This window comes from Crocuta crocuta, unplaced genomic scaffold (genome assembly GCF_008692635.1).
Source record: "Crocuta crocuta isolate KB4526 unplaced genomic scaffold, BGI_CrCroc_1.0 scaffold24, whole genome shotgun sequence".
Classification (NCBI taxonomy): domain Eukaryota; kingdom Metazoa; phylum Chordata; class Mammalia; order Carnivora; family Hyaenidae; genus Crocuta; species Crocuta crocuta.
Genome location: NW_027530974.1, coordinates 6,761,320 through 6,783,369, shown reverse-complemented (window position 1 = coordinate 6,783,369; position 22,050 = coordinate 6,761,320). Strand labels below are relative to the sequence as shown.

Below are 22,050 nucleotides of genomic sequence, written 5' to 3'. Positions count from 1 at the left end.
AACAAAGCTTAATAGCTTCTCAGTCATATAGAAAAATAAACGTTAACCCACTTATCCTCTGTGGGTAATACAAGTAATGTCTCTAAGATACTCACTGGAGAAGAGGGAATTTCAGGACAATGTAGTAAGTTGTGTGATAGAGAAGTAATTGCCCCGAGTGCTTTGGGAGGCATAAAATAGGGGCACTCCTTGAATCCTAGGAGGAAGCTGAATAGAATGAATGAAAATTTCAAGGAAGTGTGATGTGTGTGCAGTTTGGAAGGAAGAGTGGGGACTCAGGAAGGATTCCCGGGGGCGACAAGAGCTAGCACTGTGGCAAGGATGCATGAGGTAGCTCGATGTGGTCGGAAAACAGGAAGTCGTTCACAGTTGTCAACGTGGGAACTAGGCTCGGAACCAGGCGTGGAGGACCATATGTGGCTACTAGGAGGCTTGCACTTCAGCCTGCTGGCCAGTTGTGTTTTAAAGACACTGGTGTTTGTTGGAATGTGAATAGTCTTTGCCGCGTAGGTTCTCTTAATCAAATAAGGTCCATAAATTTCTGCACACTGCAGCCTTCACTGCAGCCATTAAGAATTCATATAAATAAACCGTAGGCTCCCAGAAGATCTGAGGGTAAAGATCCTGGCTTACTTAATTAATGTTATCTAATGTTTCCCAAATTTAACTAAGCATAGGCCTCTTTTCTTTTTTCTTGTTTTCTTTTTAAATGAACTATTAGTTTTTTTATAGAAGTGCTCTGTAATTCTAGTAATGAGTTGTTGAAGAACTTAAGCAAAAGTTATATTTAATGTTTACATGTTTTTACTTAGCATACTTCCCAAGATGTATCTTAATAAAACTCCTTAAATAGAGTAATGAAATTTGCACCGTTATGTGTCTGCAAAAATAAAAGATTTGAGGAACAAATTTTACCAGTAAATCAACATGAATGGTGCATGTTCTTATTTGGAGATTTAATTTCCTCTGGGAGTTTTGAGGTTTACCTCTTACACTACATAGTTGTTACAAAGTAGAGTGAATAGATTGACTTACCAAAAAACAGTTAAAATTCAGAACTTTTTCCCTTAAGTTTTTCAGACTTATCAAAGAGTATAGAGACCTGTAATGAACACTTTACCCATCTTAATAAACACTCAAAGCCCACTGGGTCCCCTGCTCTAATTGCATTGCCCCCTCTCCTCTCTCAGGGTAACCACTGTCTTGGATTTGCTGTTTACCATTCTCATGCGTTTCTAGTTTTGTTGCTTCTGTATGTGTCCCAAAATTAAGTGTCTTTTGCATGTTTTTTTTTAAGTTTAGATAATGCCTTCATTCTTCTGAAACCTGCTTTTCTGTCAAGCATTATATTTGTGGGATTTATCCATATTAATAAATGTAACCTTAATGTATTTGGGTCATTTTCTAAGTTTATTTATTTTGAGAGAGTGTGAATGGGGAAGGGGCAGAGAGAGAGAAAGAGAGAATCCCAAGCAGGCTCTGTGCCGACACAGGGCTCTATCTCACAGACTGAGAGATCCTGACCTGAGCTGAAGTCAAGAGTCAGGGGCTTACCCGACTGAGCCACCCAGGCATTCCAGTGTCTTCATTTTTACTTGCTGATTCATAATATTCCATTGTATGAGTATGTTTAGATTGTTTCCTTTTTTCTTCTTTTGACATTACACTCACTGTAGTAAACATTTTTAAATGTCTTTCATTTGTGCAATAGATTTTCTAGGGCACACCGTAGGCATGGAACTGCCAGGGGTGCAGGTCCTAAGCTGTTGCCAAATTTCGATATTGCCAAATTGCTCTCAGAAGTACTTGTACCTATTTACTGGCAGTGGATAAGATTTCCTCTTAATCCAGTCTAAACTAGATTTTAACCTACATGTATTCTTGGGAATACATGTATTTGGGAAAAGTAAATAGAGCTAGAGATTGTGCCACCCAGTGTGGATTAACTTTCAATTTCGTTTTGTCTTTATAGACCTTGGAGAAATTCATTCAAGGCTTTTAGATCACAGACCAGTTATTCAAGGTGAAACCCGTTATTTTGTGAAAGAATTTGAAGTGAGTATTTAAACCTTATTTTGTAAAAATACTGCCCTAGTTGTTAGTGTGTTAATATACAGAAGGGGTATTCTGTGGTTTTAAAATCTCTGATTTCCATTTATGTGTTCATAACATAGGCAAAGTACAGCTCATTAGGAGGCATTACCATTCATGGAAAGAACGTAAGACTAGGCAGCAGGAGACTTGAGCTCAAGTCCTGGTGCCTGCTCTGGGGTATTTCGTGTCTGTTGATCTCAGGCTTTTTCATCTGTAACATGAGATACAGTGAAAAAAAGTTATTTATTTATTTATTTATTCTTAAATAGTTTATTGTCAAGTTGGTTTCCATATAACCCCCAGTGCTTATCCCCACAAGTCCCCTCCCCCATGCCCATCACCCCCCTTCCGCTCCCCGCCACACCCATCAGTCCTCAGTTTGTTCTCAGCATTCAAGAGTCTCTCATGGTTTGCCTCTCTCCCTCTCCCCAACTATTTTTTCCCCTTCTCCTCCCCCATGGTCCTCCGATAAGTTCCTCCTAATATACCTATATGTGCAGACATATGGTATCTGTCCTTCTCTGCCTGACTTATTTCGCTCAGCATAACACTCTCAAGTTCCATCCATGTGTAGCAACACATGGCCAGATTTCATTCTTTCTCATTGCCATGTAGTATTCCATTGTGTAGATAAACCGTATCTTATTGATCCATTTGTCAGTTGATGGACACTTAGGCTTTTTCCATATTTTGGCTATTGTTGAGAGTGCTGCTATGCACATTGGGGTACACATGCCTCTTCCATCAGCACCCCTGTCTCCCTTGGGAAAGAAAAAAAGATTTTAAAGACTGATGGGTATTGGTCCTCCAGATCCATTTTCTATTTTTTTTCTCAGTTGAAGCATCAGCACTCACCCAGAGCACTCAGATTAAAACACGAGACTCATACTTTTGTTGTTCTGACCCGGTTAGGACCCCCATTCAGTGACCATTTCTTTTGGATATTACTCCTTAATCTCCATCCCTTCTGATTTGCGTGTCTGTGTCGTCAGCCCAGTCACATCCAGTCTTCACCATGCTGCTGGCGTGTTCTGACATTATTTCACTTTTTAAAACCCTTTGATGATGTTTGCCGCGTACAGGATGAAGTCCACGCATCCTTCTATGACTGGCCCCTGCCTTGCTGGCTTTACCATCTGCCAGCCGGCCTTTCGTGCTGGGCTCCAGTATTGCTTGTGCACCAGCCTGCCATCCTGTGGTTTCACACATGTACGACTGGTTCATTGTGCATTAAACAGCAGCATCTCAAGCTGCTTTCACATAGGTGGTAAATGGTGTTGCACAAAAAATTTCATGGTTCTGTGTGAGTTGGGGTTCTGTTTTCAAGTGACTCCAAGCAGCAAGTCTAAGCCTGCCAAAAGGAGAGAACCTTTTCATAAATCCTTTAAAACTCCAGGAAGCCTGTGGTACAGAGCACTCAAGATAAAAGGACAGAGTTGCAACATCAGACAGCATTTCTAGGTTCAATAGGCTCGTGCTCAAAATCTGCATAATACCTACCTCATAGGTGGTTGTAAAGATTAAAGATATGCACATTCATACAATGTGTGCGTCTGTGTGTGTGTGTCTTAGAACATTATCAGGTACCTGGGAAGAATTAACTGTTAGCTGTCATCATTATCATTACTGTTGTGGTGGGATATAGATAATCTGGGACACACAGAATATTATCCAGAAATTATTCCCTTATGCTATTTGAAGATTATTGCCACTTCCTAAGTGAGAATAAATTCTGGGCTTCGCGGCTGGGTTCTCTGCTCAGACTCTCTCAAGGTTAAAATCAAGATGTGGCTAGACATTGTTCTTATTTGGAGCTCAGAGTCCTCTTCCTAATTGACATGATTGTACCAAAACTCAGTTCTTTGCCCTGATAAAATGAAGTGCCCATTTCCTTATTGGCTGTCAGCCAGGGGCCTCTCTGAACTCCTAGAGAGACCGCTCATGTCCCTTGGCACGTGGCCCCTTCCATCTTCAGAGCCTCAAATCAGTCTTGCTCACATGGAGTCCCTCCCTGTCATGCTTGCCAGGAAGAGCCTAGACTTTGTACAGGACTCGCCTGATTAAGTCAGGCCCACTGGAGATAATCTCCCTCCCTTAAAGTCAGCTGATTTGGGGCCTTAGTAAATCTGTAGAATATATATACAGTAGCACCTGGATTAGAGTTTGATTGAATAAGAGAAGGTGCGTGTACACTAGGGGTGGGCCTCGTGGGCCATCCTAGAATTCTGCCTAGCATAAGCTCTTGTAACTACCTGATCTTTTTCTTGTTATTTATTTGTTTATTGCCTGTCCTCCTTCATTCGAATAGAGGTACCATAAGAGTCAGAGCTCCTGATTGTATAAAAATGCCATATTCTCATTATATTAAAAATGGCTAAACCAATGTCCAGTGCATTGTAAGTGCTTAATATGATTCGAAAGAAAAACGGCAGAGTCCTGACAAAAACTTGAGTTTTCTGATGTCTAGTGATGTCGTAAGTCATCTTTTTCATAAGTTATCTTTTTCTTCTTTTTGCCAGTCTGATTAATTTGAAATACTCAATAGTTTTTAAAATACAGCTTTAGAGATCTACTTGGTATTAAACATAGAATTGTGGGGTTAAGATGGATTTTCTAATCCGACCCCCCACTAACCTTTCACTTCATAGAAACTGAGCCCAGAGATGGAAAGCAACATTAAAAAGTTGCACGTTGCTAATCAGTGGCTGAGTTATCCCTATAATATATGTCATTATACTTATATCAGCATTTAAAAAAATTTTTTTTAATGTTTATTTATTTTAGAGAGACAGTGAGACACAGAGCATGAGTGGGGGGAGGGGCAGAGAGAGATGGAAACACAGGATCCAAAGCAGGCTCCAGGCTCTGAGCTGTCAGCACGGAGCCTGACGCGGGGCTCGAACTCATGTGCTGTAAGATCATGACCGGAGCCAAAGTCAGACACTTAACCAACTGAGCCACCCAGGAGCCCCTATATCAGCATTCCTTAAATAATGTAGATGGTTTTGTGAAAGGGCTGTCTATACAAGTGAAACTGCATGTGGAATGGAAAATGAAGAAAGTATTACATTTATGCTGTTAAGAGCTCACTTCCTGTTGAAGCCAACACCTCTTTTAATTGGGATAGAAGATAGTTGCCAAGGGAAGATGGGCATGTGTCTCAGGAGAGAAATTACCTGCGTTCCACATTGCGAAGCCTTCCAAGGTCTTTTTGGAAAGGAGGCTATGTTGAGGAATGAATATAACATGGGCCTTGGAGCTTGACTTCTTTGGATTCAAATTCTGCCGCCCTCTTACTAGCTATAATTACTTCTTTACTGAGGTTTAAGTTTCCCACTTAAAAATGGGAAGAACAATATGTACTGTGCAGTTTTTGTGAGGATTTAATGATACATTATTTTTTTTAAATCCCTGATATATGGGTGTTAGACAAATGTTGGTAACTGTTATTATTAAGAGAAAAATGGTGGCAAATACAGTCAAAAAAGTTTTAATTCAGGATTTACAATAATTTGAATGATCTCAGGTTCAATTTTTAATGATTTTAGGGAAAATAGAGTTTTGCTAAGTAGTGGCAGAACTGCTACCTTAGAAAAAATGTTTATTTATGGGGGCACCTGGGTGGCTTAGTCAGTTAGGCCTCCAGCTCTTTATTTCCACTCAGGTCACGATCTCACCATTTGTGAAATCATGCCCTGTGTTGGGCTCTGTGCTGTCAGTGCACAATCTTGCTTGGGATTCTCTCGCTCTCTCTCTGCCCCTACCCCACTCTCTCTCTCTCTCTCTCAAAATAAATAAAATTTAGAAAAGTAAAAGATGTTTACTAGAGAATAAAATTATCACACTGGGTATGGTAGAAACAAGCTTGTTTTGCAAGTAAGTGTCTCAGGGACTTAGCTTTGTGTGAGACATAACATAGGGACCTGTGCAGCACTGATGAAGAGGACAGACACAGACCCACACTTCACAAAGCAAGATATTCTCATATTGTCATGAAAGACCTCTGAAGGGCTCAAAAATCTCTTGTCAGCTGAGTTTAACTTGTTATCTTCAACTAAATGTAATATAATTCCTTTTCCTGATCTAGGCTTTTATACCATCACTTCCCCAGTTGATCTTCTTGAGGGTTCAGAGTAGCCTGGAAACTTCCTGTATTTTCTGTGTATTGTATTCTGGCATTTCTCTTCAAATTAGAAGAAAAAAGCTGAAAGCATTTTAGAGGCTTTGGATTTGAATATATATCTGCATTATTTACAGTTCTTTTCTATCTAGGTCCAAATAGTAGCATCCACTAATTCACCCCCAGATGGCCTGGTTGGGCAGAAGAATGGCAGAAGAGAGTTACCAGTATGCTCTAGAACATTCATCTCTCTCACATTTAAGCATAGTTCACCTTAAGAAAACCTGGGTAGTATTTAAAACTACAGTTGTTTAAAACTACAGTTGTTTATAATTCTTATGCTTCAAAAAGTTTATGCACAGGCAGCAATCATCTTTTTCTTTATAAAATTTTATTTCTAAAGGAGAGAGTAAGTGCCACATGGTGGCAGCATTACGTAAAGTATTGAAGTTCTATTATATTTAAGCACTCTTTTTGTGTTTGTTAATGTTTCTGGACAGTTGACTGTCTTCCTCCTGACTTTATGCAGATCTTTTATATCCTTGATTCCACTGAACCGAGATCCACGTAGGGCCCTTTCCATGAGCATCGATCCAGTAGTGTCAATGGGTAGAGGCACTACCTGCTGTACATTAGCTTTCTAGCCACAGAGGAGATGTCATGGCGTCTCAGGTGGAAGAGAGGAAACACCCCCGTTAGTGAGCATTTCTGACGTGTTTTGGGGTACAGGGTCCTGCACAAGTTCCTTATTCATTTTTTTGTTTCATAAGTCTCCTTTTTAATGGAAAAACATTTTTTATCGATTATAGTTGACACATAATGTGATATTAGTTTCAGCTATACAGTGTGGTAATTTAACAAATCTATATATTATTCTGTGCTTCCCACACGTTGCTACCGTCTGTCACCCCACAAGGCTGTTACAATACCATTGACTATATTCCCTTCTCTGTGCATTTTATCCCCAAGATATTAATTTTGTAACGGGAAGCTTGTGTCTCCCACTGTCCTTGACCCATTTTGCCCATCCCCCAACACCTCCCCTCTGATCGCTTATTTCATTTTTAGCAAATTTTATTCCTTCATTGCTCTATTGAACAGTTGTTGATTATCTACATGTATAAGTATTAGTAAGGAATGTGTTTAGGTACTAGTAATAGATACCCAAAAAATAGTGTCTTTCACAAGTGTTTATTTTTCTCTCACAATACCTGGAGCCTAGGGCTCTATGACGTCAGCGTTCTTCTAGCTTCGCCTCTGTCTCCTGCAGTGCTGCTCTTACCCTTAGGCTTCCAGGATGGCTCAGGGAGCTCCTGCCATGATACCTGCACTTCATGTCGCAAAAAGGAATGCAGATGGGAAACGACACGCAGTCTGTGTACAGGCACATAGCCCACCTCAAAGAATATTTGGAGACTTCCAGGAAAGAGATCCAGAACTACCTGTCACAGTAGACATATAAAAATAAATGAGAAACAGTCTACCTCCAGGAAGTTGATGGTCTAGGAAGAAGAAAGACCTGTAAACAGTGAATTTTCATGAAGGAATTATTAAGATAAAATAAGCACAAAGCGCTTGAGATCTCAGGAGGAAACAGCTCCAGAAACCACTCTCCACAGAGCTGGGAAGAAAGTTTTCAGAGAAAGGGTGGTGTTTGAGCTGAGAAAGGAAACTAGATGTTAGCCAGTAGGAAAAAAAAATGGAGAAATGATGATTAAAATTAGAGGCTAAAAAAAGGTATTCAAATAAGTACAGTAATTCTAGGAGTCAGGAGAGATTGGCTCGATGAGTTGGAATGTGAGTTGAATTCATGAAGAGAAAATCCCTCCAAAGGTAGGTCAGGCTAGAACGTCACTTGATGTCCTAATCTCTCATTTTGGTTAGATTATTAGAGTAACTGGCATATTATTAAATATCAGGATAAAGCCTGTCCCACGTAACATGTAATAAACATAGGCATATGCAATATGGTTTTAAAGCTTGTTGGACTGACCAGTTTAGTGATTGAAAAAATTTTTAATTATTATATTGATTTCCCCTTTCCTTTCTTACTATCAAATTACATCTTATTACATCTTAAATATGAAAATTATAGTAACTATACTAATATTAATAATTGCTAGCACCTTTAAGCACATAATGCCAGACACTATTTTAAGAACATTACATGAGCACTTGCTATTAATTTCAACTGAAAAGTTAACTGTATATGTAATTTTGTGGTGTGTTACACATTAGAAGCCAAGCTTCATTATTGCTGAGCTTTGATATTTATGCACCAGAACATGTGTGAATATATATATACAGTTAAATAGATGTTAAATAGTCTTCCTTTTGTAATGAGTGTCAACTGTACACCTTGGTCAAAGATAATCAGCATAAAAACAAGCACATACCAGAGGGTAACTTTAAGGGCGAGACTGTTTCTGATTTCTTTTATTTTTTTATTTTTTATTTATTTCTAGGAGAGAGAGAGACAGCGTGAGCAGGGGAGGGTCAGAGAGAGAGGGAGACACAGACTCTGAAACAGGCTCCAGGCTCTGAGCCATCAGCAAGAGCCTGACACAGGGCTCAAATGCATGAGCTGTGAGATCATGACCTGAGCCAAAGTCAGATGCTTAACTGACTGAGCCACCCAGGCATCCAGTTTTCATTTTCTTTGGGTAAATACTCAGTAGTGGAATTACTGAATTGAATGGTATTTCTATTTTTAGTTTTTTGAGGAATCTCCATAACTGTTTCCCACAGGGGTTGCACCAGTTTACATTCCCACCAGCAGTACATAAGGGTTCCTTTTTCTCCACATCCTTGCCAACACTTGGTGTTTCTTATCTTCTTGATTCTAACTATTCTGACGAGTGTGAGGTTTTGGTTTGCATTTCCCTCATGATTGATGAGTGATGTTGAGCATCTTTTCATGTGTCTGTTGGCCGTCCTTATGTCTTCTTAAAAAGAAGCCTATTTAGGTCCTCTCCCCATTTTTAATTGGATTATTTGTTATTTGCTGTTGAATTGTGTATGTTCTTTGTGTATTTTGGATATTAACCCCTTATCAGATATATCATTTGCATATATCTTCTCCCATTTCATAGTTTGCCTTTTCATGTTGTTGATGGTTTCCTTTGCTGTGCAAAAACTTAAAAAAAATTTGTTTTTTTTTTAGTGTTTATTTATTTTTGAGAGAAAGAGGCAGAGTGTAAGCAGGGGAGGGGCAGGCAAGGAGAGAAGGAGACCCAGAATCTGAAGCAGGCTCCAGGCTCTGAGCTGTTAGCATGGAGCCTGATGTGGGGCTCGAACCCATGAACTGTGAGATGACCTGAGCCAAAGTTGGACGCTTAACTGACTGAGCCACCCAGGCACCCCTGTGCAAAAACATTTTTTTTTTTGGTATAGCCTTATAGTTTATTTTTGCTTTGTTTCTTTTGCCTAAGGCCGATATTAAAGAAATCACTGTATTTTCTGGGATATTTATGGTTTCACGTCTCACATTTTGGTCTTCAGTCCATTTTGAGTTTATTTTTGTGTATCAGGTAAAAAGTGGTCCAGTTTCCCCAGCACCATTTATTGAGGAGACTATCTTTTCCTCACTGCATATTCTTGCCTCCCTTGCCATAGCTTAATTGATTATATAAGCATGGGTTTATTTCTAGGCTCTCTGTTCTGTTGTATTGATTTAGGAGTCTTTTTGTTTTGATTGCTACAGCTTTCTAGTATATCTTGAAATCTGAGATCATGATACCTCCAGCTTTGTTCTTCTCTCTCAAGACTGTTGGTGTGTGGGATCTTTTGTGGTTCCATACAAAGTTCAGTATTCTTTGTTCTATTTCTGGAAAGTGCTGTTGGTGTTTTTAGGGATTCTTAACTTTATATTATAACTTTGATAGTGGTAACTTCAGTAAGTCAAGATGTCCTTGAAGAATTTTTTTGCCCCAGAAAAATGCATAGAAGACATATATATATTCAATTTCAGTACTATTTCAAGGGGATTCTGGAACCCCAAAGCCTGTCCATGGACCCCCGAGTAAGACCTGGACCCTGAGTAGAACTGCAGAACTCCAGTCTCTGTTCTTCATTGTCTTTGTATTTGAATTGAGAGACCATTCCTTTGCATCTTGACAAAGAAAAGATGCACCATAAGAAATGAATAATCTTTATAGTCTTGATTCATTCAGATTCTAGTGCCATGGGGGATGGCAGCAAGCTTTGATGTAGTTTTCTCTTGTTTTGTTCTGGGTTTTTTCGCTTCAGTCTGTCTATAGAAGCAGAATTACTAGGGTAGCAAAATCAGACAACATCTGTCATAAAACCAAAGTCTACAGTCAAACAACATCTGTCATAAAACCCCATAATACCAACGACCCAGTCACCAGCTAAACAGCTAACAAGCCTCTGTGAAATCAGAAACTGGAGCAAGACATGGACGGATGGCAGGGGGTCTTGTGAAGCCTTGAATGCTATTGCCTATAGTACGGAACCAGTAGACAATAACCAACAAAGTGGAGACCGAGAGTATTCTATAAGGTACTGACACAAATAACCACGAGAACAAAAATGCCAGATTTTTCTCAGCCCTGAAATATATACCAGAAAAGAACAAATAGACCACATGATCACACAGAGAAAGATTATACACATTGTGTGTGTGTGTATGAATTTCCCTCATAAAGTGAAATAAGAAAAGTCTGTATATCATGTTTACATTTAAGAAGGAAGGAATTGGAAATATATATATATATATATACACTTATACATGTGAATACATGCATACATTTATATATGCCTGTGTATGTGTGTATATATATGTATATATGTGGATGTGTATCCTTATTCTTAGACAGTAGTAGGATAAAGTTTTAAAATAATTACCTGAAGGGGCGCCTGGGTGGCTCAGTCGGTTAAGCGTCCAACTTTCGCTTAGGTCATGATCTCGCGGTTCGTGGGTTCGAGCCCCGCGTCGGGCTCTGTGCTGACTGCCAGCTCAGAGCCTGGAGCCTGTTTCAGTCTGTGACTCCCTCTCTCTCTGACCCTCCCCTGCTCGCGCTGTCTCTCTCTCTCCCCTAGAAATAAATAAAACATTTAAAAAAAATAAAATAAAATAAAATAATTACCTAAAGAGAGAGGTAGGAGGTAATACAATGCAAAAGACATGCATAGAAGCTAGACTTTTTTTGAATATATATATATATTTTTAGTATAGTTTTGGAGACATGTAAATATTTTACATAATTTAAAAGAAAATTTTTAAGGAACAATCCCTGAAAATCAAGTAAACTGTAAAAAAGCAAACCTGTCTTTCTGGATGGTGGCATTGCCTACCATGCAGAGAGAAATTTTCCCAAGTAACTGTAAAACATGGTAATTTGTGCATATTTAATTGAATATCCCTTCAAAACAGCAACAACAAACCCTTAATTTGTTTTCAGTAATCACTTCGTTGATACTGGTGTTGTTATTGTTGTTTGATTGAAGTAGTGATAAAATAAATTGTAGTTCTATTGGTGTTTTGAAAACTGCAAAGAAACATAAGACTGAGAAGTGTAATTAAAAGCCTTATTGTCCTTAATTTGTGGTTATAAACTTAAAATGCATCTTTTTTCTAATGGTTTTTATTTCTTTCTGAGAGAGTGAGAGAAAGCTAACAGGAGGGGTAGAGAGAGGATGAGAGAAAATCCCAAGCAGGCTCTACACAGTGAGTGCAGAGCCCGATGTGGGACTTGAACCCATGAACCTTGAGATCATGACCTGAGCTGAAATCGAGTTGGACGTCTAACTGACTGAGCCACCTAGGCACTGTATTAAAATTCATCTCGTAAAAACACATACCTTGGGGCACCTGGGTGGCTCTATAGGTTAAGTGCCTTACTCTTAATTTTGGCTCTGGTCATGATCTCATGGTTTGGTTCATGGGATTGAGTTTTGTGTTGGGCTCTGCACGGTCAGTGAGGAGCCTGCCTCAGGTTCTTTTTCTCCCTCTCTCTCTGCACCTCACACTCTCACATGCACGTTCTCTTGCTCTCTCAAAAAAAAAAAAAAAATTAAAAAAAATAAAAACACGTATTTCATAGCCTTGTTCACTGAAAGGCCTAGAAATAATGAGTGACACAGTAGCAGTGAGCACCCCCGGTAATCATTCTCTAAGTACGATTTCTAAATAGTGGTGTTTAGAGACCTGCTGATTTTGAGTCCAGAAATGTACAGGTGAGCCTAGAGTACCCAGTCATATCAGAAAGCAGAGAGGCCGCTAAAGAACGTAGAATTTTGTCTAAAGCATCACACAGCCAACTTAACTAGGCTCCCACTGGACAAAAAAATAGGACAGTTTGAGCACCAGTAAGGAAAAATACTGTCATGGCTTGAAGAACTTCAGATATCTTAAATCTGTGAGTCATAGGAATGCATAGGACAAACAGAAGCCTTTAGAGAATACTAGGGAACCAAATCATTCTTTTTAAAACTGTTAAATAAGAGGAAATAATCAAGTGTTTTATTTTGCCTTTCACATGTAAGCATTCCTCAGAGTAACCAAGTAGTTGAGGGGAAATTTCCCTTTACAGAGGTATTCCTGCTGGTAAATGAAGACGGTGCTACCGGCATCCTGCTGAAAGCACACAGCCCACCTCCCTCTGAAATATTCCTGCAAACAGAAAACAAAACAAAACCCTGAATCTGATCAAACCTCTCATTCTAACTACTAATTTACAGGAAGGAGAACAGACCAAGGGAGATGTTAAATTATACCATGGGGATTCCTCCAGCCACATAACAGACTGTGGGAAACTGCAGAACAGATGACTCAACTTTTTTTTCAACAAATTGCAAAGAAAAAAGTGATGGAGGGAAAATCTGTAGATTAAAAAATTTTAAGAAACATGCCGATTGCAATATATGTTTTCCTTAGATTTATGTTTAAATGGGGATAAAAAAATGAATGGGACATTTGAGGAAATGGGAATACTACTTTGATATTTAATGATATTAAAGGATTATTGAGTATGTGTGTGAGTGAGCAGGGGGCAGAGAGAGAGTCTTAATGTATTTTTTTTTTTAAGAAGAGTCTTCGTCTTTTAAAGATACACGTTGAAATATTTACAGTTAAAATGATATGCTGTCCAGAATTTGCTTCAAAAGAATCTAAGATTGTGGGTAGGAGGGTGTATGGAATGTTACAGAGGGAACAAAATCATCCAGGAGTAGAGAATTGTTGATTGTAATAAGTACAGGATTCATTTTTTATTTTTTCTCAACTTTTGTCTAACTTTTTAATTTTTTACTTTGGAAAAATTAGAGTAAAAACCTGGCCGTAGCTGCTCCTTAAGAATGGCTCAAAAGAAAAGAAAAACCCCAGTATCACAATAAACTTCATATTTCCCTACAATCAAATTTACTTCCCTTTTTAAAATAAACTTTTTATTTTGTATTAATTTTAGATTGACAGTAAAGTTGCTCAGGTAGTATAAAGAGTTCTGTACCTTACCCTCACTCAGTTTCTGTCACTATTAATGTCTTAAATTACCATGCTAAACGGGTAAAAACTAAGAAATTAACATTGGTATTTTACTGTTGATGAAATACCAGACTCCATTCAGCTGTCACAAATTTTTCCATTACGGTTCTCTTTTTGTTCTGGGACCTTATCCAGGGTACCACATTACATTTACTTGTTGGGCTCACTGGTGTTCTTTGGTCTGTGACAGTTATCACTTTCCATGTTTTTCATGACTTTTACAATCTTGAATACTGGCCAGTCTCCTGTAGAATGTCCCCCAATCTGGGTTTGTCTGATGTTTTTCTTCAGATTAGACTGGGGTTATGGGTTTGGGGGAAGTACCCTTCTTGTCACATTACATCAGAGGGTACATGTTATCACCATGACATCACAGATGATGTCAACTTTCATTGTCTCCACTGTGAAGTTAATATTTTTCTCTTTCCCCACTCTGTTTTTTGGAACCAAGTCACTGGCCTACCCTCAAGTGTAGTGGTAGGGTAGTGTTAAAGTCTGAGTTCTGAAACAGGGTGTGTCAGGGATCAAGACCACATCCAGGTTCAGCGATTGACTACATAGGCCTTAGCATATGGTCATATTGGTGGCTAGGCTTTATTACGGCAAAAGGATACAGAGCAAAATCAATAAGGGGAACAGGTATATGACAAGAAGTTTGGAGAAAACTAAGCAGAAGCTTCCAAGAGTCCTCTCCCTGTGGAGTCACACAGATGTGCTTTAGTCCCTCATCAGTGAGCTGTGACAGCACATGTGAAATGTCCACCAGAGAAGCTACCTGAGTCTAGGAGTCCAGGGATTTGATTGGCGACTGGTCAAGTAGGCAGTCTCTGCCCAGCATGTATCAAAAGTCCAAACTCCCAGAAGAAAGGATATGTCTTATCATTTATAGAAAGTTTTATACCAGTGTAGGGCACTATTTACTGGTCAAGTTCCCAGCCCCCAGCTGAAGGCCAGCCTTGTAAGCAGGCCTTTCTGAGAACAGCGATCAGTGTTAACTCTTTTCTGCACAGGGAACTATTGTTCCCTTTACCACACATTTTTGAGAAAAATGGAATAAGTTTAAAAAACAGTTTAATAATAAGGGCTATTATTATGTATTTGATGTGAAAACAGCAAAAGAAAATTGGATCAAGGGTGTCCAATTTCTTTGTTTTACAGAATGAAGTATGTGGCAATCTAGGCCTCTTTTTGTTTGTAAATTATTTCTCATGCCCATTAAGAAAATTTATTTTATTTTACTTTTTTATTTCTGAGAGATCGATCCAGGATGAGCAGGGGAGGGTCAGAAACAGAGGGAGACACAGACTCTGAAACAGGCTCCAGGTTCTGAGCTAGCTGTCAGCACAGAGCCCGATGCGGGGCTCGAACCCACGAGCCATGAGATCATGACCTGAGCCGAAGTTGGGCGCTCAACCGACTGAGCCACCCAAATGTCCCTAAAAAATTTTTTAAATGTTTATTTTTGACAAAGAGGGAGAAAGAGAGGGAGGCGCAGAGAGAGAGAGGGAGACCGAGAATTCCAGGCAGGCTCTGCGCTGACAGCAGAGATCCCAGTGTGAGGCTCGAACTCATGAACCACAAGATCATGACATGAACCGAAGTCAGATGCTTAACCGACTGAGCCACCCAGGCACCCCCATCTCATGCCCATTTTTAAACACTGCTGTAAAAATCTTACACACTGCAACTTTTGAAGCATTTCATAATTAAAAAGTGCCTCCAGGTTGTGACCTCATTTATTGCCAAATAATTGGAAGAAAGCTGTGTAAATTACAGTAATAATGTAACACCCAAAAGCTGGGTGGAAATCCCAGAAAGTAGTTACTGAGATTTAAGACACAATATGTATAAATAATTTACTTTCTTTTAATAGGAAAAACGTGGTCTTCGAGAAATGCGAGTTCTTGAAAATTTGAAGAATATGATCCAAGAGACAAACGAACAGACTCTGCCCAAATGTACAGAAATAGTGCAGGACAACTTAAACCAAGTTCTCCAGAGATGTAAGCCAGCAGTTTTTTGGTTTTTTGTTTTTGTTCTAATGCTGTTTTATTTCAAATGAGTGCTGTGCCAAAATGCATTTCCTTCAGTGTTTTGGTGGGAGGTGGGGAGAGAATTCTTAATCGGAACCGATAAAATGGAAGCCCTGTCACAGAGCACATGACTATCCAGTGATTAATGTGTGCAGCCAGGGGTGTTGAGAGCATTAATCTCCAAAGTGAGATGTGGGCATCTGGGGTACACAAGATAATCAGTCCCTTTAGGATGTGAGAAAATTGCAGCATTGTTTACCTTTTTTTTAGTTTAATTATGCATAAGAAGTTTGATGACTAGGAAGTAGGCAATGAAATGAAACTTGATTTTCAACCAGGATACTAGAATTTTTAACTTTTTTAAAAAAAGAATCCCATCATAAATGTTTGTAAACATTTTATAACTTTTTTCATTGAGCAAAATATTGTAATGTGGAGAGATACTTAAAAAGGATATTAAGCATATAAACTAACGGGTTTTACTACTAACTGATTTTAAAATTAGAAGTGTATCGATAACTCAGGGTTGGGTCTAGATCCATAGTGACATATTCAGCATGTCCAAGGGTAGATATGCTGGTAAATAATGATGGATTACTGACGTGCAGAATGAAAAAGTATCTCTTGGGGAGCCGGGGGTGGAGGGGTGGGGGGAGGAGAAAACAGAACTAGCCAGTAAAATAATGACCTGTGAAAGAAAACAGTAGAAAGATTTGGTATTAACCAAATCTTGAAATTAGCAAGTGTTTGTATTCGGGTACCAGTCAGTCTCATGTGCTCTAATGCTAAAAGGGGCTTGGAGAGAATTAATGTCCCAGGATTACGTTTTGGTTTCTTTGAGCGGAACAGTACAAAGTCTAAAATTGACTGTAGGCTTTTGCATTTTACTATATACATCCCTTATTTTCTCAGACTATCACTTTCTTAATCTTAACAAACATTCCAGATGTTCTACTAAAAAGCTCAGTTATTAATAAGACTACTTATGTATGCATTTGAGATGTGCCTATAACTTTTCTACTCTTTGAGTACATTAAGGTAAATTGGGTAAAATTTGATAAAAATCTATGAATGGTTGTTTTGACTAAATTCATTCTTTGGCTAACATTACTTCTGATGTGAAGACTAGCCTCTTAAAAGCTGTCTCCACAATGAAATAGAAAAGTATTACTAGTGAAATGGAATTCAGACTATAAGTGTATCCTAAAAGGAAGAATTAAAACACATAAAATCCAGAGTTGATAATTAAGGTTTTAAGATCTGTGGACTACTCTGCATGTAATTAGCTCTGTGCAGCTAAGAAATGGCTTTTGGAGGTGTTTTCCTGCTTAGAGGCATGGAAGGCTCAGTAGACTTCAACCCAAATATTTTATGCTAAGTATCATGAGCATGTGTAGAATGGAGAGGATTATGTGCTTTAATTTTAGAGCTTTGAGCTTTGCCTGGGCCCACCTGTCCCCAGTTTCCTGGGGAATTGCCCATTTAAAAATCTGACATTTTAAGGCAGAGTGCTGGCTTGTTTATTTTTGATATTGATTGATCAAGGAATTGTACAGAATCATGCAAGACAACTTATATGGAATGTAGTGGAACATATTCTGGTCCAAGTAGTACTCTACAGGCCTAGTGATGAGTTAAGTTTTGTTTCGTGCCTGTTAAGACAGTTGCCGCATTTTCTTTTCCTGTGCCGCCCAGAACTCTGCAGCTGTGGACTTTCGGCTGCTTATCTCACGTGTGACACAGAATTAGGTAACTCTGGGGCAGTAGGGACATCTTGAATTATTGGAGTGTAGACCTATTATGGAATCCTCAGCTTGGAACTGTTTCCACTTTTGTCTGTGTGGCCACTTGCATAGTGTCTTTGGATTTGGTGACCAGCAGCTTTAGAATAAAAATTTACCTGTGGTTCCTTTAAAAAAAAAAATCACAAAACGTAAATGAAAGTTCTAGGAGGGGACAAAAAAAGCAACCATAAAGTAATCAAGATACAGCCTTTATGTTATTTTCATCCTGAAAACAGTAGGAGTGTATGCCCTGCTTATTAATTATTTAATAGACTTACGCATTTCACCAAGTTTGTTGTCTGAGTATCTTATCTTGCCTTAGTATTAAGGACCTAGACCTTGATTTTAGAGTAAGGACAGAGCCTGTGGGTTTCCTTACTCACGTTAACTAACACGGTCATAGGAAGATAGTTTTCTCTCCTTCCCTGCCTCCCTCTCTATTTAGAGAGACATGACTTTTTAAAATTATTATTTAAACAGAAGAATGTATGTTTAAGTAATAAGAAAAAAAAAAGAAAACAATAAATCACCTTTAAAAAACTACCTGAAAATAACCATTGCTTTTTAACTTTGGTGAACATCATTTCAGACATCTTTGTGTAAATGCAAATAGAAGGATGGGTAGAGACATGATGGCTGAATGAATAGCTGGGCAGGTATGAGGGGGAGAGGGAGCACTTGATAATGAGATCATACACTTTTTTTTTTTAATGTTTATTTTTGAGAGAGAGACTGAGAGAGAGAGAGAGGGCACACACATGAGTGCAGGAGGGGATGAGAGGGAGGGAGACAGAATCCCAAGCAGGCTGCAGCCTCTGAGCTGTCAGCACAGAGCCCAACGCAGTGCTGGAACTCAGGAACCCACGATATCATGACCTTATGGTGAAGTCAAGACACTTAGCCAACTGAGCTATCTAGGCGCCTCTTTTTGTTTGTTTGTTTTTGAGTGTTTTGTTTTGTGTTTTGGGGGGGTCATATACCTTTTAAGCTTAGGTATTCTTAATTTTATTTGAATTTAACAGAACAGACACTAAAAACTAAAGGAAATACCTTAAAATAAGTGTCATTTTTGTATAAAAGATAGTATTTACTAAAAGATCATTCAAAGAAAAATAATTATAAAAAACATTCAGAAGTTAGAGTCATGTTGTTATTATTTCTGTGTTGATTAATGCCTTGAGAGTTGGAGGCGTTAGGACATTCACAGCTTCCCTCCCTCTCTCTTCCCGAACCTCACTTGTGAATTTTAACCTGATCAAGGTTTACAGTATTTGCTTTCTGTCCTGAAATCCTAATGCTGCCACTTGTTATTTAGTCTTAGACTCTTGTGTTCCTTCTCATTTATTTACTGGATCTGTAATGATGATGTTAGAGTTCTGTTTGTTTCTTTAGCTCTGCAATTTCAATTTTTAATTTAATGCAATATGTTTGCTCTCTTTTAATAAAGAGAGATTTTGTATAATGGAGCACCTATGGACAATTTTATTAGATTTTCTTGCAGAAGGGACCCAGTGTCTGTTTCATCTGTCTCTCACATAATATGAGCCTTTATCCACCCCCCACATCGGTTTCGGTACAAATTAAAGCATATTAGAGTTCTAACAATTTTGTCAACTTATTTTCTTTCTCTCACTTTTGAGGGATGAAGTAATTAGGGGTTAGGAGTCTCAGGTCTTGGGCATCATACCACATTTCAAAGTTTATAGTATGCAATTATAATTTTCCCTTGTTAAGTAAATGATGGAATTTTTTACCTTTTATTTTTTTAACTTCTTATTTATTTTGTGAGTGATTTAGGTGATGAAGTTTGTCTGGTTTTGCTTTAGTCTGTCTCTAGCTAGAAATCTTTAAGAATTCAGTGATTTAAAATACCAGTTTTTATTTTTTTATGTTTATTTTTACAAAAATATTTTTTTAATGTTTTATTTGTTTCTGAGAGAGAGAGAGAGAGAGAGAGACAGCGTGAGCAGGGGAGGGTCAGAGAGAGAGGGAGATACAGGATCCAAAACAGGCTCCAGGCTCTGAGCTAGCTGTCAGCACAGAGCCCGACGCGGGGCTCAAACCCACAAACTGTGAGATAATGACCTGAGCCGAAGTCGGATGCTTAACTGAGTGAGCCACCCAGGCGCCCCTAAAATATCAATTTTTATTTTATTTTAGGGAGACAGAGAAAGAGCGAGCAGGAGAGAGGGGCGGAGGAAGAGAGAGAGAGAGGGAGGGAGAGAGAGAGAATGAATCTTAAGCAGGCTCCACACTCAGGACAGAACTCATCATGAGGCTTCATCCCACGACCCTGGGATCATGACCTGAGCCAAAATCAAGAGTCTGATGCTCAACTGACTGAACTATACAGGCACCCCTAAAATACCAAAACTTTTATAGTGCTTTACTAGTTAGAATTTTCACCAGCATTCTCTTCACTGACTGCCTCTCCCTCTCCCCATCTTCTTCCTCTACCTTTCCCATTCTCCCCACCTCTGCTCACACATATCTTACTAACAGATTTTTTGGGCACAACTTTGAGACTATAACCGGGATCTGACCACCCTCACCACTTCACTAACTGCCATCACCCTGATCTAAGCCACTCTGATCTCTCTGTAGTAACCACATAACTCATCTTTATGTCTTTCCTCCCTGTAGTCTGTTGTCCACATAGGAGCTGAATGATCCGTTTGAAATGTAATTTGCCCCTTATCAGTACTATGTCAGAATCTCCTCATCTTGCGTAGAGAACAGCCAGAATCCTCACAGTGGCCTAGATGATTCTACATAATGGTCCCCATTCTGACTTTTATTTCCTTCCATTTTCTTTCCCACACATCATTCTAGCTACTCTGGCCTCTTCATTCTTCTAATATGTGCCAAACGTGCTTCTATTTCAAGGCCTTTGCACTTGGTGCTGCCTCTGAAATAGTCTTGTCAGATTTTTTTTAAAATTTCTTTTTAATGTTTATTTATTTTTGAGAAAGAGACAGAACACAAGCAGGGGAGGGGCAGAGAGAGAAAGAGAGAGGGAGACACAGAATCCAAAGCAGGCTGCAGACTGAGCCATCTGCACAGAGCCTGATGTGGGGCTTGAACCCACGGACCACAAGATCATGACGTGAGCCAAAGTCGGAAGCTTAATCGACCGAGCCACTCAGGTGCCCCATTGAATACTCTTGTCAGATTTGTACATTCTCATTTCCCAAAGATCTCTGCTCAGGTGTCAACAGTGAGACCTTCTTAGCTGCTCTGTAATAATCATGTCCCCTCACTCTGGCATTCTCTCTTCTCTTCACCGTGCTTTTTCCTCCACAGTATCCACCACCACCTGACATGCTAAGCATTTATATGCTGTCTATCTGCACAACCAGAATATAAGCTCCCTGAGCTCGGGGACTCTGGTACCCTTGGCACCTAAAACAGTGCCTGGCACATTGTAGTCCTGAAGTAATTATTTGTTCCTTGATGTGAATGACTGAGAATTCAGCTAACATCTTCTAATACCAAGCCAAAATTATTTGCTTACATATATATTTGAGGTTCACACTTAACACATCGTGATAGAATGTATTCGTTTCTCTTGTGTGAGGACAGTTGGGACATTGTCACCCATCGTATGTGGCACAATCACTGTATGTGGTGCTAATTTCAAAAAATCTTTTGGCTGAGAGAAAATAATTTGACAATCCTTGACTCTTTAAAATCAGTATTGTGTCCTGGAACACAGACGACAGGGGACATGGCTTCCTACTGCGTTAGGTGCACCCATTAATGAGTGGAAGCGATAGGAAGGCTGAATAATGGGCCTTTTCCTCTCGGGGTCTCTAATCATGAAGAAGGAATGTTTGGTATGGTCACATGATTTTCTTGTATTTTAGAAAAGCACATTTCATTAAATTTAGAAAGTAAACCTTACTTATTGTGTGGCTAAAGAATTAAAAAATCAGCTACTTCTAAGGCACTGAAATTTCTAAAAATGGGCGTTCTGTCTGAGCACAAAGACAATCCCTATAAGGAACAAAAGTGTGCCTTTGTCAGATGTGTTCTAATTAAATTTTTAAAGGACATAACAGATGACAAAATAATGTCACAGTCTTGTAACTTTTCTCTTAGATTAAGCCCAGAATGATCTGAAAATGATGAAGCACCCAAAGACCACAAGTGAAATTTTGTTTTAAGTTATGTTCAGAGTCAGGGGAAAAAGTCCAATCAGGAAATGATAGAACCATGGCCTGGGGAAAATGATGTAATATTAATATGCCACAGAAAGAAGGCAGATCTAATCAGCTCCCATTTTGTTTTGTTTTCGTCTTTTCTGTTAGAACAAACAATGATTGGGAACATAATTTTCAGTCCTAAAACATTATCTTTGATATAACTAAAATAAATGGCTACTGATGAAAACATTACTTTTTAAAAGCAGAATCCTCCTCTTTTACCATATTCTCACAGGGAGGGACCTAACATTTTTCCGAAGGGAAGTCACAGTCCCTGCCCTACTGTGGAACTTGGGACCTATTCAGGACT

At 39.0% G+C, this 22,050-nt stretch overlaps 1 protein-coding gene across 1 annotated transcript in view; it reads left to right on the top strand.

Moving 5' to 3' along the window:
* The window catches only part of BLOC1S5 (biogenesis of lysosomal organelles complex 1 subunit 5), a 45,943-nt gene that overhangs the window by 4,563 nt on the left and 19,330 nt on the right, over positions 1–22,050 (top strand). The window contains exons 2-3 of the mRNA XM_077770081.1: positions 1,973–2,055; positions 15,592–15,721. Coding sequence (XP_077626207.1) covers positions 1,973–2,055; positions 15,592–15,721 — 213 coding nt within the window. The remainder of the gene's footprint in view (positions 1–1,972; positions 2,056–15,591; positions 15,722–22,050) is intronic.